Here is a 15,708-nt window from a genome sequence, read left to right on the forward strand (position 1 = left end):
CAATGAGTCCCTTAAAAAAAAAAAAAAGGAAAACTACATAGCCTATATTGGAACCTACCAATGAAAAATATTCACTTAGTTATTTGAAGGACCTCTAATGAAGGAGCATTTGAAAACAAAAGGGGCGCTGGAATACAAGTCCGATGACTCACAGTTTGGTCCTGGTTCCGTCACAAAGCAGTTATGTCACACCAGCAAATGAATTCCCCGATGGGGTGCTATTTCCTGCAAAACTGAGGGCCCACCTACAGAATCTCTGAAAGTCTCTTAATGAAATTCTAAAATTCAGACACTACCAAAATCTACCACATATAACAGAGTACATAATATCTAATAAGCCCAGAACTTACATTTCTAGAAATTATCACCAAAATGATCAAATAAGACTTTTAATTAAGGTATTTTTAAAGTAAAGCTAGTAAATATCAGTACTTAACCGTCTGTTTGCACTTTTGTTTTAGTTATCGTTTCTCTTGATATTTGTTCTTGAGGTACATGAATTTCTGCATCATCTTTTATAAGTTCATCCTTAGACCCATAGCCTTGGTCAGACTGACCACCTGTTAAAAAGAATGCAAGCTTACATATAAATGCTTTCATGTATTTATAACCCAGCTATAAAAACGTCAAAGAACTTTCCACCAATCTACATAATTAAACGTATAGAAAAAGAAGAGAAGAAAGCTCACGAAGCACACAAAACATTTTAAAACAATAAGAAGCAAAGGCCAGTAGAAACAGAAACATCAAAGACTAAAAATCATAATGCACTTGGAAGCACTGAACCTTAATTTCCTTATCTGTAAATTAATAGGTTTGGATATAATATTTTGGAAGTTTCTTTTGGAATACTTCCATAGAATGCTCCTTTTGTGTACAAAAGAGGAATTTAAAAAAAAAATCTGCATACTTTTGCAAAAGGAAATGCAAGAATAATAAACTAGAAAATAATAAAACTGGTTACCTACCAGAGACGGAGGAAAACAGAATGGGATAAAGAGAGAGGAAACTTTTCTAAATATGGCTTATTGAATTGTTTTCATTTTTGGAAATGTATCAACTTCTACATATTCAGAAAATTAAATCAACAGAACTGGAGGTGGGGGGGTAACTAAAATTGAGTGTAAATAGAAACAAATGAAATCAACCATATATGAATAACATAACCACACTGAAAGGATAGGAAAGGACTAATTCAAGTAACTTCAACGTATTATTTTAAGTATATACCTTAAGCCTGGGGGTAACAGTCAAATCCTTAACTCCTTAGGACGTCTGTTTCTCACAGGGGAATCGGTGTAGGAATTCTAAAATTATTTTATGTGTACTGTAGGACCCAGACAATGAGTAAATATAATGATGTTGGAAGCCAAGATTCTTATTATGGAATAAGAGAGATTTTTAAAGAATGAAATGAAGGTAGGCAAAGAGAAACCTGTAGGGATGATTTGGAATTACAAGTATTTCTAAAATAAATATACATATTTTCTACTTCTGCTGAAAAAGTCTAGAACAATAACACTCTAGTGGCGGCAAGCATTCCCAGAGCCTAGATCTTGGTTTCTAAAATCTACTGCCCATTAAAAGGAATCTGGGGTGTTTGAAGAAATGGTGGATTCCAGAGCTCAGGCAGGAAAGGTATACTAATGAGCCAGGAACATTCTGTTATGCAAGAAAGAAGGTGCTCAAAAACATGAATAACACACAATAGAAGAATGCCATCTTATACACGTGAGGAGAGGACAGAGTTGGCAAAATCACTACTTATAACCATCATAGTAAAGACTAGTCTAGGCAAGAAGCATTAATGGATGCTAAATTTAAAAGATACTGCGGAGCCTCAGAGTGTCTCCTCACAGATAGCTTATTATCTGCAAGGGGATAACAGTAACTAGTAGAAACCAAACACTGACAGCAGGTGATCAAAACATCACCAGTGAGGGGCAGACAGACACTGTGTGCCTCTGGGATGTTATCATCTCAGAAGGATATAGCACCATTGTTGTAGCAGAGCCATGGATGCATAACCTAATATAATCACAAGGAAACAGCAGACAAATTCAAATTTGAGAGCATTCCACAAAATAATTAGACTTATTCTTCAAAAAGGTCAAGGTCATGAAAGAGAAAGAAAAGGTGAGGAACTATGCCAGGTTAAAGACTAAAGAGAGGGAGTTAAAGTACCACACAGGACAAAACCAAAATACAGACCACAGATTAAAGTAGTCTATCACTTATGTAAGAGCAAATACCACTGAAGCATTAAGAGGTACAAAGGCAAGATGTATTATGGAACCTGCTGCCGCATAATATAGAAAAAAAATTTGCATGTGTACAGAAAGAAAATGATAAAGCAACTGTGTCAAGCTAAAAGTCAATGAAACTAGATGAAAGCTATTCAAGAGTTCTTTGTACCATTCTGAAACATTTCTGTAAGTTTGAAATTATTTCCAAATGTTTTTTTAAAAGTCTTTTTTGCCCTTAATGTTCTATCATTTAAAACTGAAACAAAGGTGAGTTACTAGAGGATCATTATAAAGGATGTCAATGAAAAACACATAAAACAAAAAATATAGTGCCTTCCACTTTCTACTACTTGTTAAACTGCCATTCAAACTTTGGGTTTGCCATATAACAAAAGAATTACATTTTTTAAATACTGCTATTTAGAATGCCTACTTTCAGTTAGTTTTTGAATTGGCCCCCTCAAAGCATTACAGTGCTATGAAAGGGACACTAGACTGGGAACTGAGTAAACTGATTAAACCCAGATATGCCCCACAACAAGCTAAATGATTCAGTATCAGGTACCAAGCAGAAAGATTCCAAGAGATAATCCTTAATGAAAAGAGTAACTTAAGCACCTGGGCTGGAAGTCTCCAAAGTATCAAACGACATCACCAGAAACTCTACAGAGACAGATATTCATTGTAAATTCAGTCAGGGCTTCAGTTATTTGAAATGCAACTGAAAAAAATATGTAAAAAAAGGGATCCGAAGTTTCTTCCCCAACTACTGGAATCTTCATACAATTACCCAGTGTTACTAGGAGATCATTTTTTTAATTAAAGGAGACAATTAAAAAATCTAGAGAGGCAAGATACTGTTTATCTATTATTACTACCATTATTATTATTATTCCTGGTGAAATGGTTTCATACCACAAAATTACTTTCTTGGTTTTTCATTAATGAAAGCAATTTATTCTATAAGCATTAGGAAAAAATACAACAGGAAATAAAATAAGGTAGTTTTAAAATGAAAGTCTCATAAAAATTCCTACATGTTGGAAGTTAATTTACAAAAAGAACTATAATTTATGTCTTTACATTGACTTTCACCAATTTATACATGTTTCTGTAATTACGAGGGTACTTTTTACCACAAGAATTCAGCTGATCAGTTTTAGCAAGCGAAAACCACCTCAACAGCTAGAATACTGAAATCTTTAATGCCCATAAAACTGACACAATGATGCTACAAACCACCCTCAATATAAGAACTCTTTAAAAAAAAAACAAAAAACTGTTGCAAGGCAGAGCATATTTTCAAATAGAGTAACAAATATGCTTTGCATATTGATTATAAAGTGTTAGCTGGATATTTCAGCAGTACATATATGATTACACGTATCTGAAGGAGAAAAAGCCAAGAAAACTCAAATTGTTTTCCATTTGTAACAATACTTAAAATACAACAAAATGTCTGTCCCCAACCCTTGCATTATCAGCAAAATTTAACCTAATAAATGGGAAATTACCTGAAGTGGTTAACATTCAAGGGTAGGATTAATGCACACGTGTATCCATAGCTTCACGTCATACATGTCTGTCTGCACCCCACACCATGACAGCCAAGGACAAATGCAGCACCAAGAAACAGCACAGAGCAAAAAGCAGAGCAACAAAGAGCAGAGAAAAGGAAACTTCAGTCATTGAGACAAGTTCATCAGATGAAGCACAGGAATTAGAATTCTTTTTAAAGAAAAGCTTGAGATACTAACAGTAACAACAACAACAAAAAAAGAAAAACACAAGAAGAAGGATGTGCAACACACACATATCTGCTCAATGTGCTATGTTAAATATGCTTATTTCTAACTCCAAAGGGCAGAGGTTAGGCCCAAGCTTTGAATGTAAAAGTAGCTTCAGCAGTTTCTCAGATTTTAGAAAGTGTCATTTAAACTAATGACTATGCAAAGAATACTTTTTTCTCATGGTGTGTGACTTATTTTCTTCCCTCTTTAATATTCATAATCTCACATCTGTAATAAATATTTTTCACTTAATGAAATAAAGATTTGCAATTGTGTCACTAAAAGTCAAGTTCCTCAGCTCACAGTTCCCAACAACTGTATCATATACGTTCACACATTAATGATCAACAACAACAAAGAAGCACCGCTCGAGAGCCTTCTGCACAGCACTCTGCAGTTAATTTACACCACAGGAAATAATGACAAGTAATCTGCAATCGGGGGTACTTTCTTCCCTTATTTATATACGGTATTTTTAAGGTACTCATATTGCACCAACTTGAGAGAGGAGGGTAAAATCTGTTTTAAAAAAATGAGACTTAACATGAGAGTAAGCGAAGGGTTAGTAAAATCCAGATTTTAGTACCTGTGCTAGAGTGATTATCAATGGAATCAAGCCTGATTAAGTCTCTGACGAAGACTGTGTGCTCCCCACTGTTAGCATCATTAGAACTATCCACGCTACCGTGGCTCACCGTGTCCCCATCACTTCCACCCGCGGCATTCTGAGGAGCTAAAGATAAGCACAACAGCAGTTCAAATACTCATGCGCTGGTAATCTCTGAAACTAAACATAAGCGACTCACAGTTCAGTTAAAGTTGCAGAACACTTTCTAAATTTCTGAGAGAAAAAATAACTTTGGACTAAGGCAACCTTTACCTACTCTGTAGATAGTGTATGAAAACACCAACCAGAATTTCATTTAATTTTTCTGCCTCATATAATTAAAAATTCATATGCCTATAGAGCTTATGGTTCAGCAAGAAAGTATCTTTCCAATCACATGTATTACCTGATATTGAGGAGACCTGTGACTTTTGCACGGTATTTTTAAGCGGCTGCCTAAACTGTGCCAAGCCACGTACCACATTCCGTACCTTCGCCCATAAGAAGATACCACTGCGGGTACTGCTAGGCCACGGGCTCTCCAAAACTACCTAAAGGTAAAATAAAGGTAAAAATAATGATTATTAGGAATATTTGAATCTTTTAAAAAAAATACATAAATATATATATATAATTATACCCCTGAAAGAAGCTTCTTGCATAATAAAGGTACAAAAAATGATTAATCTTAATAAGCAGCATATAATGCCTAATGTCAGTCCTACTTACCTTATTATAATAGCCATAAGTAATAGCATTGGGCTTTATCTTAGCAGTTTTCATTTCAAATAAAACTCTCACTGCTAAAACAGGGTGACCCCAAAGTCCACAGAGCTGCATTACTACTCGATAGCACACCTAACAAAAAATAACATCAAAGCATTAGTAGTCAGCATATTAATCTTTGACTTGTAGAGTTTTTTTTTAATGACTTACTCAATTCTTCTCAAAGTTATTAAGCACCATTTTCTCCTTTGTTCTGGTTTAAGGGTCTCAGTAAACTATTTTTAAAACAGGAAGTATCAGATTAACTATTCCACATAAAACCTTTGTGCACATGTGACATTTGTTTCAGTAACTAAGTTTTACACAAAGACAGTGACTATTATTCTCCATAATCTGAGAAGGAATTCATTTTTAAAATCAAGCATGATTAAAATAGCTCTTTCCCAAATAGTGTTTTATATTTTATGTCAAAGGAATTAAAGACAGCAGGATGCCTACGTAACAGCAACAAAAAATTCTGTAAACCCATGTCTTAAAAAAGTATGAAAAGGAAGTTAAAAACACTGGAATATTATTAGCAAAGGTTCTTCCAAGACCATGTGTTTACTAAAGAGGGCTAGATTTGATCATAAGAGCAAAGTCCTAAAAGTTAGAATCACTCAACTGGGAACTCCTAAAAGTTAGAATCTCACACTTGGAAGACAATGGTAAAAACTATGAAGAAAGAAACAGGAATCTCAAGGATCCCTGGCAAAGAGGTGAGCCAGTTTACAGTATAGCTCAATTTGAGAATAAGAAAATACACATAGAGACACTCTTCTTGGGACTTGTACACTGTGCTCTATTTATGACAGAGTTGTTTTAACAATTGTGAGTACCAACCATAAAGCCAAGCTGCCCTCTCTACTAAAGGGGACGGTAAAAAGATTTGAGAAAGGATATTTTATTCCAGAGATGAAACAGGAAAAGAGATGTGAAGAGGCAGAGGAGCATAAAGAAGAGTACTGTGAAGTTAGAAAAGGAGAGTATAATTTAGGAGCAGGAGGAGGTCAGAAACTATTCAGAGCAACTCTACAAACTACCAGGTTAAAGAAATGTTAGGAAACTATATTAACGAGGAACAAATAGGGGAACTAGGTAAGATGTATGACGGAATTGAGAAGAATACAGCACAATAGTTCTTCAAATACCTGAAGAGTTGTCACTTACAAGAAGCAGTAAATAGTCTGTGCAATTCCAAAATAGCCATAAGGAGGTGGAACTGGACTCGGCATAAAACACACACTTTCTAACAATGAGAGCCAACTCACATATAGGCAAGATCCTATATGTTACATCTCAGGTTTAGGTTGAGTCCTAAAATATCCTGGAGTCCTATCCAACTTTAAGATTCCATGAGCTACGAAGAAGTAAATCACTTTCTATGTCAAACTGGGATTAATCTGAAATTTTCCAAAACCATTCTAGACAATTAATTTATTCTGACATCTACAAAGTATTTGCCCAGTCTTCCAGGCTTACCTGTATAAGAGCCAGGCACCAAATTAAAGAAATAATAATCATGATATAATTTTTCAGTTGCAGTGATTTGTTACCTACAAAATGATACCTTTTGGATATCTATGGTAGATAAAAGATGGCCACAAACTCTTTGTTACCCCTCCTGTTGAGAGGTTTATATCCTTCCCCCTTGAATTGAGGGGGAAGAACCTCTGAGATCGCATGACCAACAGAATTTGCCTGAAGTGACGCTGTACCAATTTCCTGGCTTAAGCCTTAAAAAACATCAGTTTCCACTTCCTCTCTCATGAAACAAATGCTCTTGGAGTGCTACGCTATCATGGGAAAAGCCTAACTACCACAAGGAGAGGTCCTGAGACTACACAGAGAAGAGGGGTCCACCTGAGCCCAGTCTTCCAGACAACCTATCTAAGGTACCTGGCTGGCATTTGAGTTAAGCTGTCTTGGACCTTCCAGACCAGACCAGCCAGCAACTGATTATAACCAGGTGAAGCAACTAAATGCAATGTGGAGCAGAAATATTACCCAGAATCCTTCCTGGATTTTCAGCAAATTAAATAATAAGATTTAATAAAATGGTTATTTTAAGTCACTAACTTAACTGGTGGTTTGTTACTCAGCAATGTACAACAATATCTATACAAACAGACTGATGAGACAACATAAGAATAAGCTTGACACACCTATTTTATTTCAATTAAAATGCACTAAATACTATTAAAAGCAAAATGCATTATGCATTTTAAATTTAATTTAGCCTATGTGGCATATGCTATTTCTGGGTCTTCTACAAGTTTTATTTTAAAATCTAGGTTACTACAAGTTTTACAAACATAACATACAACACAAAACTGTCAAATTAAAACATTAAGTATATGAATTAGACAATGAGTTCTAATGGAATATGAACCTAAAAATCAAAATGACTTAACTTGCTGGGTAGCCTTGTGTGTGTGTCATTTAATCTAAGTTTCAAATTTCTTTCTTTGTAAAATGTAGCTAATATATAAAATTGCCTCACAGAGTTGCTGGGAATACCAAAGGAAATAATGTACATAAAAATACTGTCAAAACTTTAACGTGCTATTCTATGTGTAACCAATAAACAAGTAGTAACCAATAAGTAAGTAAAATGCATCCAATATGCCAAGCAAATATGCATCCTTAAGTTTTAAAATAAACAAACACTTCTTCTTCCAGTTGTAGAGATGTAATTACTTCAGGTGACTACAAATCTGTCAATATAACTTCTTAGAAGTGGGAATACAACAAACTAACCTCTAAGCCTTAAACCTCCTATTAGAGTATTTATTGGGGAGATGGTCTAAAAGTTTTCTAGCTTACTAGTTATAATTGCTCATTTTAGAAAACAAGAGAATGTAATTACTCGTTAAAAAAAAAAAAAAGACTACCACAGAACCTAAATATCTTTAGAGGAAATTACTTATAAACGTACCAAAGAACATGTAAGTATTGTGCTTTGAGTTTAGAGTGTGATAACATAGTAAACACTCACTCTCTCACAGAGCATACTTTAAAGCACTTCAAAAATGTTCCATGCTTTCACAAAGTTAAAACACATCTTAAAATATATCTTAGGTATAAAAACTAAGTCTACCAGAACAATTTTTTAAAAACACTAAAAAGTACAAGGTACAAAATACTAATTCTGACCAAGCACTTTTAATTTCCAAATAGTTTTATAAACATTAGATGAGAGAAAATGTAATCAAATGTGAGAACGGATATTTTAGTACTTGTTTTATAACTTTTATCTATTTGAAAAGTTTTTTTTAATAACATATGGATAGTACTTAGAGAAAACAGAACTTTAGTGTACCCACAAGCATTATCAAATCTCAATAATGTACATGCTGTATCAGTTTCAAATCTTTTTTATTTTAAAAAAGAAAAAAATTACAATTACTGCTGAAGCCTATAATGCACCCCTCTTCAACCCCACTTCTCTCCTAACCCTGTGTACTCTCCTTCTTCCCTAACATCCATTACTCTGAATTTTTATTCCAACTACATTGTAAATTCTAATCTGGTTCTAAGTATCATTTTTAGTTACTTTAACACCAAAAATAATTTTTAACGGGAAAAACAGCAAAAGAGAATGGCTAAATAAGTACCTCAATTTCTTCAACCGTTAACTGGGTAATCTCACTGTCTCTTAGGACGGATCTAAGGCTTAAGAGACTCAGCCCATGGTTCACCAAGTGCTTACTATCAGCCAGGTACTTGTCTAGGCACATTATGTACATTAACTGACTTAACCCTCAAATTAACCAATTGAGGAAGGAAACTAAATATCACTACCTATATCAGTGGGGCAATTTTATCCTCCAAGGGACACCTGGTAATGTCTGCAGACATTTTTGATTGCATGGAGCTACTGGCATCTAGTGGGTAGAGGCCAGGGACGCTGCTACACCTCCCACCCTGTACAGGACAGGCCCCCACAATATAGTACATGGGTCAAAATATCAACAGAGCCGAGGTTGAGAAACTCAGACTCACATTCTCAGATACATAATGTGAAACACATAAAGGTTATGCAAATCACTCTAGGACACAGGTCCCAAGTGGAGAGGCACTTACTAAAATAGCCTATTTGCTTCCTAATAAAATTACCTGAAAAATAAAATAAAGTCAATTTTGTTTCTATTTATCAAGGGCAAACAATATGGTCTAAGAAAGGAAGTCTCTGCTTCACTTCAAAGCCATTAATTTTTAAATAAATGTATTTTAAAATAAACAATAAGTATTAGCTCTATGAAACAGGATAATAGTTTTACCTTTCCTACTTAATGAAAATATTTGAGGATACTGGAAAGCAACTGAGACCTAAATTTTATTAAAAATACAAATAAAATTTATCTTAGAAACAGTAACTCAATTTGTTATACTTGCCTCATCTAGTGGATCCACATCTGTTTTCCTCATCTTAATAAGCACATCATATGCCTGCTGAAGTGCTCGGACCTTAGGATGAGAAACTCTAACATAGGCGGGGAGACAAATGAACCATAAACTATAACAGTGACTGAAGAGACACTTGGCCCACTGGGGTGGATTTGTATAACATCTCTTCGCCAATTTATGGGCTGATTTTATCTCCTAGAAAGAGAATAAATACAACATCATGACATTTACTAAAATTCATTAAGATGACAGGAAAAGTGAGAAGTAAAAAGGGAGGTAAGAAATTAACATAAAATTTGACTCTAAGATCAAGCATTTTGGTTTTGCTTTTGTGAACGGCTTCCTGCTTAGTGCAACATGATTCCTTCTATAGAAGCACATTATACTGTACTGTAACTAGCTGCTGGCAAGTACGTGTGTCCTTAACAGACTAGAAATTCCTTGAGAGAGATCATTCATACTACCACAATATAATGGTTAATTACTTGCCCTTCACATAGAAGGCACTCACACGTGTGATGAAAGAGACTTAACCATGGATTGCTTATGAGTTCTACAATATCAATCCTGAAAAGTCAGTGTCTTCTCACTCTTCTCCCTGCTAAAAAGTTTAAGATGCCCTAGGCTACTTCCCACCAAGATTTCCACCCTATCTTCTGTGCTAATTCCGTCACTGATTCCTTCTTTGCAGGCAAAGTCGTCTGAGAAAGATCATAGATCTTCCCACCTAATAATTCATTTGATAGTCATGTTTTCCACTTTTGATTTTCATTCTAGTTTAGGTGTAAAAGAGAACAGGTATCAAAATCACCTGCTGAGTTTTATCAAACACTACACACTCCCAGAAACTACAGAGCCCTCCAGACACATCAGACTGCCACCGTATACCTCGCACTAAAGATCCCTCTGCTGAGATGTGTTCTAAATAAACATATTCTTATGAGGTCTATTTCCAAGACTTGCTTGGAAAAAAAATTCTGGTGAAAATGAGATTTAAAGACTTAGTGGCAGAATTTTCCTATTGAAAAAACTTGCTTTTATTAAGCTGGTAACAGTAAAAAAACCAACCAACCAACCAACCAACCAAACAAACAAACAAAAAACCTTTTTAGATGGCATTGAGAGAACTGTGCTGTATGAAGTTAAGGATCATGCCAGGATTTGGGGGACTGTATGTGAATTGGTACAACCTGAACTAAGAATTTCATTATAGCATAGGCTTTTGTAGACCCCCTCAAATATCAGTATGTGTATAAAGGATGTTTAATTTTAACTCACACTTAACCATAGTTTAACTCTTTATACCTAAATCAGATACAGTATAAAAGCAAGATGTCTAGGTTGTCCTAAGTTAACTCCCTTTGAAATGTAATATTTAGTATAACATATATTTATATTAACCATGAAGGAAATGCAAATCAAAACCACAATGAGATACCATTTCATAGACACTAGGATGGCCATAATCAGAAAGACAGAAGATAATAAGAATTAACAAGGATGTGGTGAAACTGAGCCCTTAAACATGCTGGTGGGCATTTTTAATGGTATACCCACTTTGGAAAACAGTCTGACAAATCCTCAGAAAGTTAAACCCAGAGTTACCACATGACACAGCAATTCTACTTCTAGGAATATACTTAAAGAAATGGAAACATATATCCACACAAACACTTACACACAAATTTTACAGCAGCACTATGCCTAACAGCCAAAAAGTAGGAACACAGACATGAATGGATAAAGAAAATATTCCATACAATGGAATATTATTCAGCAATAAAAATACAATACTGATACATGCTGCAACATAGATGAACCTTAAAAACATAATGCAAAGTCAAAGAAACCAGTCACAAAAAAGTCACATATTATACAATTCCATTTTTATGAAATACCCAGAAAAGGCAAAACTATAGAGACAGAAAACAGATTAGTGGCTGCCTGGGACTGTGGGGATGGAGGAATGGAGGGTTCACAGTTTAGGGGTGTAGGCTTTCTTTTTAGGTTGATAAAAATGTTCCATAATTGATTGTAGTGGTGGTTGCACAACCCTGTGAAAATACTAAAAGCCCATGAATACACTTTAAAAGAATTAATTGTATGGTATATGAATTATATATCAATAAAGTTGTTTTTCTTTAAGTATATTTACTTCCCAAGGATTCTCTTAGAGCATAAACATAAACATTAGCCTCAGTATTATAAGCAGGGTTGCAAGAAATCTATTTTACTTCATTAATAACCATAGTGGTTCTTCAAATGGTTGCTGTGAAATAATTCTAAACTATGAGCTGCATATCACATATACATATTTTGCATTTTAAATTAACATGTATTAGATAAAGAATATCTGACCTGTTTAGTTCTCTTAGCCATGAGAGCTGGACTGTTTGTAATGCTACTCCCAGTAGGGTGTCTACTAAAACAAAGTTTCAACTCCTGCGGTCTGTCAAAAAGCTTAAGATCCAGTCTTGGAAAGTATTTGTAACTAAAATAAAAAGCAAAAATAGAGCTGCTGATTTAAAATACATTAACTATTTATACTATGCCAGAATTTAGGTGAATATTTCTAAACTTCAAATAATACCCAATAATATTCTCCAAAATCCTTATATAAAATTTTTTTTCTCAAAAGTATAAGATGATGTAATTATAAGATACACAGACTATCTACATGGAAACTTGGGCTTCTCCCCATCCTATATGTTATTTTCAACCAACCCCTGGAACATTAAAAAACCCTAATATCTTACTTGACAGAGGAATTAAGACTTTCAACAGAACTTATTTGTTCAATGATAATTTATATTAAAAAATAACATTTGGTATACTTTTGTTTTTCTTTATAAAAGCACCTTGCATTTCATTTTAAAAGGAAAAAAAAACTATAATATTTTTACATTAGGGACATGCCATAACTTAACAATTCTTTACTGTTGGACATTTGTAGACTACTTCTCAATTTTTGCAATTAAGTATCTTTGTACATACATCTTTGTGAATACTTTTCTTAAATTTCTTAGGATAATGCCCAACAACAGAGTTTTCTATGGTCAGAGTTTATCAAGAGAATAAAAATTATTATAATCACTATCAAATTACTTCCAGAAAGGTTATACTTACCTACACTGTAAAATACACTCTAATTAGTAGGATAGCCTACTCTTAATCTGATAAATTAAAAATGCTTCTACTCATCATTTTGGTTTGCATTTCTCTGAATCCTAGAAAAACTTAACATTTTCATATTATTCATTATCGGTATTTCTTCTCAGAAATTGCCTACTCACTTCCTTTGGCCAATTTTCTGCTGGAATATATTACCTTTCCTTATTTGATTTACCTTGTTTGCCCATACCTGGATTCCAATGTATAGTAAGTAAGCAAAAGTAAAAAAGAGTTCTATAATTAACATGCAATCAAAACATATTTAATTAAACCATTCAATCCCAGGTATATATTTTTCATTCTTATGAAGCCCTGGTGATATATATCAATTCTATATTTTTGAAAAAAACTTATTTTATATTCCCTTTGCTCCAGAAATTCTTTTAGGAATACAGCCTAAGAAAATAACTGTATATATACATAAAGATATCGGTAGCAAAGAACTACAAACAAATCCACAGGAGACTAGTTAAACAAATCACAATAAATGCATGCAATGTGGTTATTCTTAAATTACAATACCTGGTATATCTCCATAAAATATTCATCTCCGTCAGTTCACTGAATAAATTCTGAAAATGACCTTCACAAATGATTCATATACATATCTACTAATAATCACAAAAGATAAATAAAAGCTGTGCCCAAACAGCTCTTTAAAAAACTCCTGCTACCTGTACTTTGGTGGCAGATCCGTTTCGTCATCAGGAGGTGGCTCTGGTGGCATTATGAATACAGTGTGCTCACTTTTTTGTGAATCATCTAGCTCTATCAACTTGGTATCTTCTGCTGAGTCAAAATCAACCTAAAAATAATTATTTTCTCCAATTAATTTGCAAATAAGCAAGGTCTCATCCTCAAATATCAAAATTTTAATTTAAGAAAAAAATACCTTATCTGTTTTCTCTGTGCCTTTATCAGGAAACAACTAGAAGAAAACAAAAGAATTCTTAGTGAAAAATGTCTACTTTTAAATTAACAGAGATAATCTTAAACTTATTTAAAAACTATCCTTTTTTTAATACTAGGCAGATAGGAAACACTTCATAATATATTTGGGGGGACCTTATACTACTAGGCTAAAGTATATTTCTCTTACAGGCTATCAGAGTAGAAAACAATTCACTTTGGTTAATTTGTTCATAAATCCTCCATAAGCAAAAGATGGGCGATCACAAAAGTAATCTGGTTTCTCAAATCAAAAATTTCATTATTACTAAACCTCTGCATTAGTGGTTGATATTATCTAAGCTTTTCTTTAACTGGATGATACTGAACTATTAATTTTATAAGTAAACAGATATGTTGAATAGTTTTAATCATATCCCTGGAGTTTTAGATCACACTGACAGAATGGGAGAAAATTATTCAAGTCTTCCAAGATAAAAAATCATTAGGGGCCCATAAAAATCATAATGTCATAATATTCTATCTTTTTTGGATACTATCTCAAATTTTATATAATATATGGTTTGCATAAACAATCAACCCCAAGATCCATTTAGGAAAAATAAGAGCTCTATTAAAAATGAGGAAAAAATACATGAGTCATCACTGTCAAGAATCAACTTAAAGTTCCTTAGGATGCGTGAGTAAAGCTTTAAAATTTAACATATTTCCAAATATCCTCCATTAAGACAGAAGAAACATATTAGCAAAAGTATTTGGAAAGACATTAAAACAAAAGAACACAGGACATTCATTACTTACAAAATTAAACTTTTTAAATGAACTACTAAATCTTATCTTATAAAAAAAAAGAAAGAAATTTAGGAGGTTCAATGAAACGTTCTTAATACCTAACACAAAACCAAAGTGAGCATCAAAGAGGAAAAATTAGCTATATGTATGGTAGCACAAGATACCATAAAATAAAATAATTCTTACATTAAGTCCAGTATCGGATACCTCCTTCAGATCGTTTGGGCTAATAATAATGATGATGATGATCATAAAGGTAAACTATTAAAAGTTTTTATAATATTGATATACAGGACAAACTTTTACCTTTTCTATGCAGTCGTCAAAAAAAGCCAATCCAGTATCTTTATCACTTACAAAACTACATTCTTCAATGAAACGAATAAAAATCTGAGTTTTGGATAAAAGGGTGTAGAATTTTGTATAGGCACGATCTCGACTTTTTAAAAATCCTGAAGAAAAAAAAATTACAATAAAATTCAAATTTTAAAGTTGAACTAGATGTTATATTAAACATTATTTTAAGCTTGTATTTATCTAGTTTTCTCTTTATATGTATATCCACATTTATAGAAGCTTTTAGTAGCCAAAGGCCCTTCTGCTTGATTCAACCACAGAACTTAACCCGTACCATTAACACTGAAATCTGAATGTCCTATAAGGAACCTCTAGTCCTATAGCTCAAGTACAAATTTCTGATACTCTGCATATTCTCAAGCAGAAAGGATCAAGTCCTTCTGCAATATCACCAATTATTCCTGTATTATCTTGGAAAATTTTCTGCTCATTGAAGTTCAGCAGGCTATTCTACCCATTCTCCTACTAACTCCTGACTTCAGGGACATTCTCTCCCTCATTCACTGATGACTAGGGCACCTAATTCAAAGTCTCCCCCTCTTCAACTCTGACCACCATCATTCTTCAACACCCATAAGCACCAACCATCCAACATTTTAATGAGTTTTTAATTCCTTAACTTTCAATGATCTATGGTCTATCCTACCTCAATTACCAACTT

General features: G+C 33.7%; 1 protein-coding gene across 1 annotated transcript in view; it reads right to left on the bottom strand.

Moving 5' to 3' along the window:
• Positions 1 to 15,708, bottom strand: part of DENND4C (DENN domain containing 4C) — a 69,559-nt gene that overhangs the window by 22,234 nt on the left and 31,617 nt on the right. The window contains 9 exon segments of the mRNA XM_032477621.1: positions 438 to 560; positions 4,623 to 4,769; positions 5,050 to 5,194; positions 5,373 to 5,501; positions 9,807 to 10,013; positions 12,177 to 12,309; positions 13,664 to 13,794; positions 13,882 to 13,917; positions 14,997 to 15,142. Of these exon segments, the coding sequence (XP_032333512.1) occupies positions 438 to 560; positions 4,623 to 4,769; positions 5,050 to 5,194; positions 5,373 to 5,501; positions 9,807 to 10,013; positions 12,177 to 12,309; positions 13,664 to 13,794; positions 13,882 to 13,917; positions 14,997 to 15,142 (1,197 nt within the window).

This window comes from Camelus ferus, chromosome 4, assembly GCF_009834535.1.
Source record: "Camelus ferus isolate YT-003-E chromosome 4, BCGSAC_Cfer_1.0, whole genome shotgun sequence".
Classification (NCBI taxonomy): domain Eukaryota; kingdom Metazoa; phylum Chordata; class Mammalia; order Artiodactyla; family Camelidae; genus Camelus; species Camelus ferus.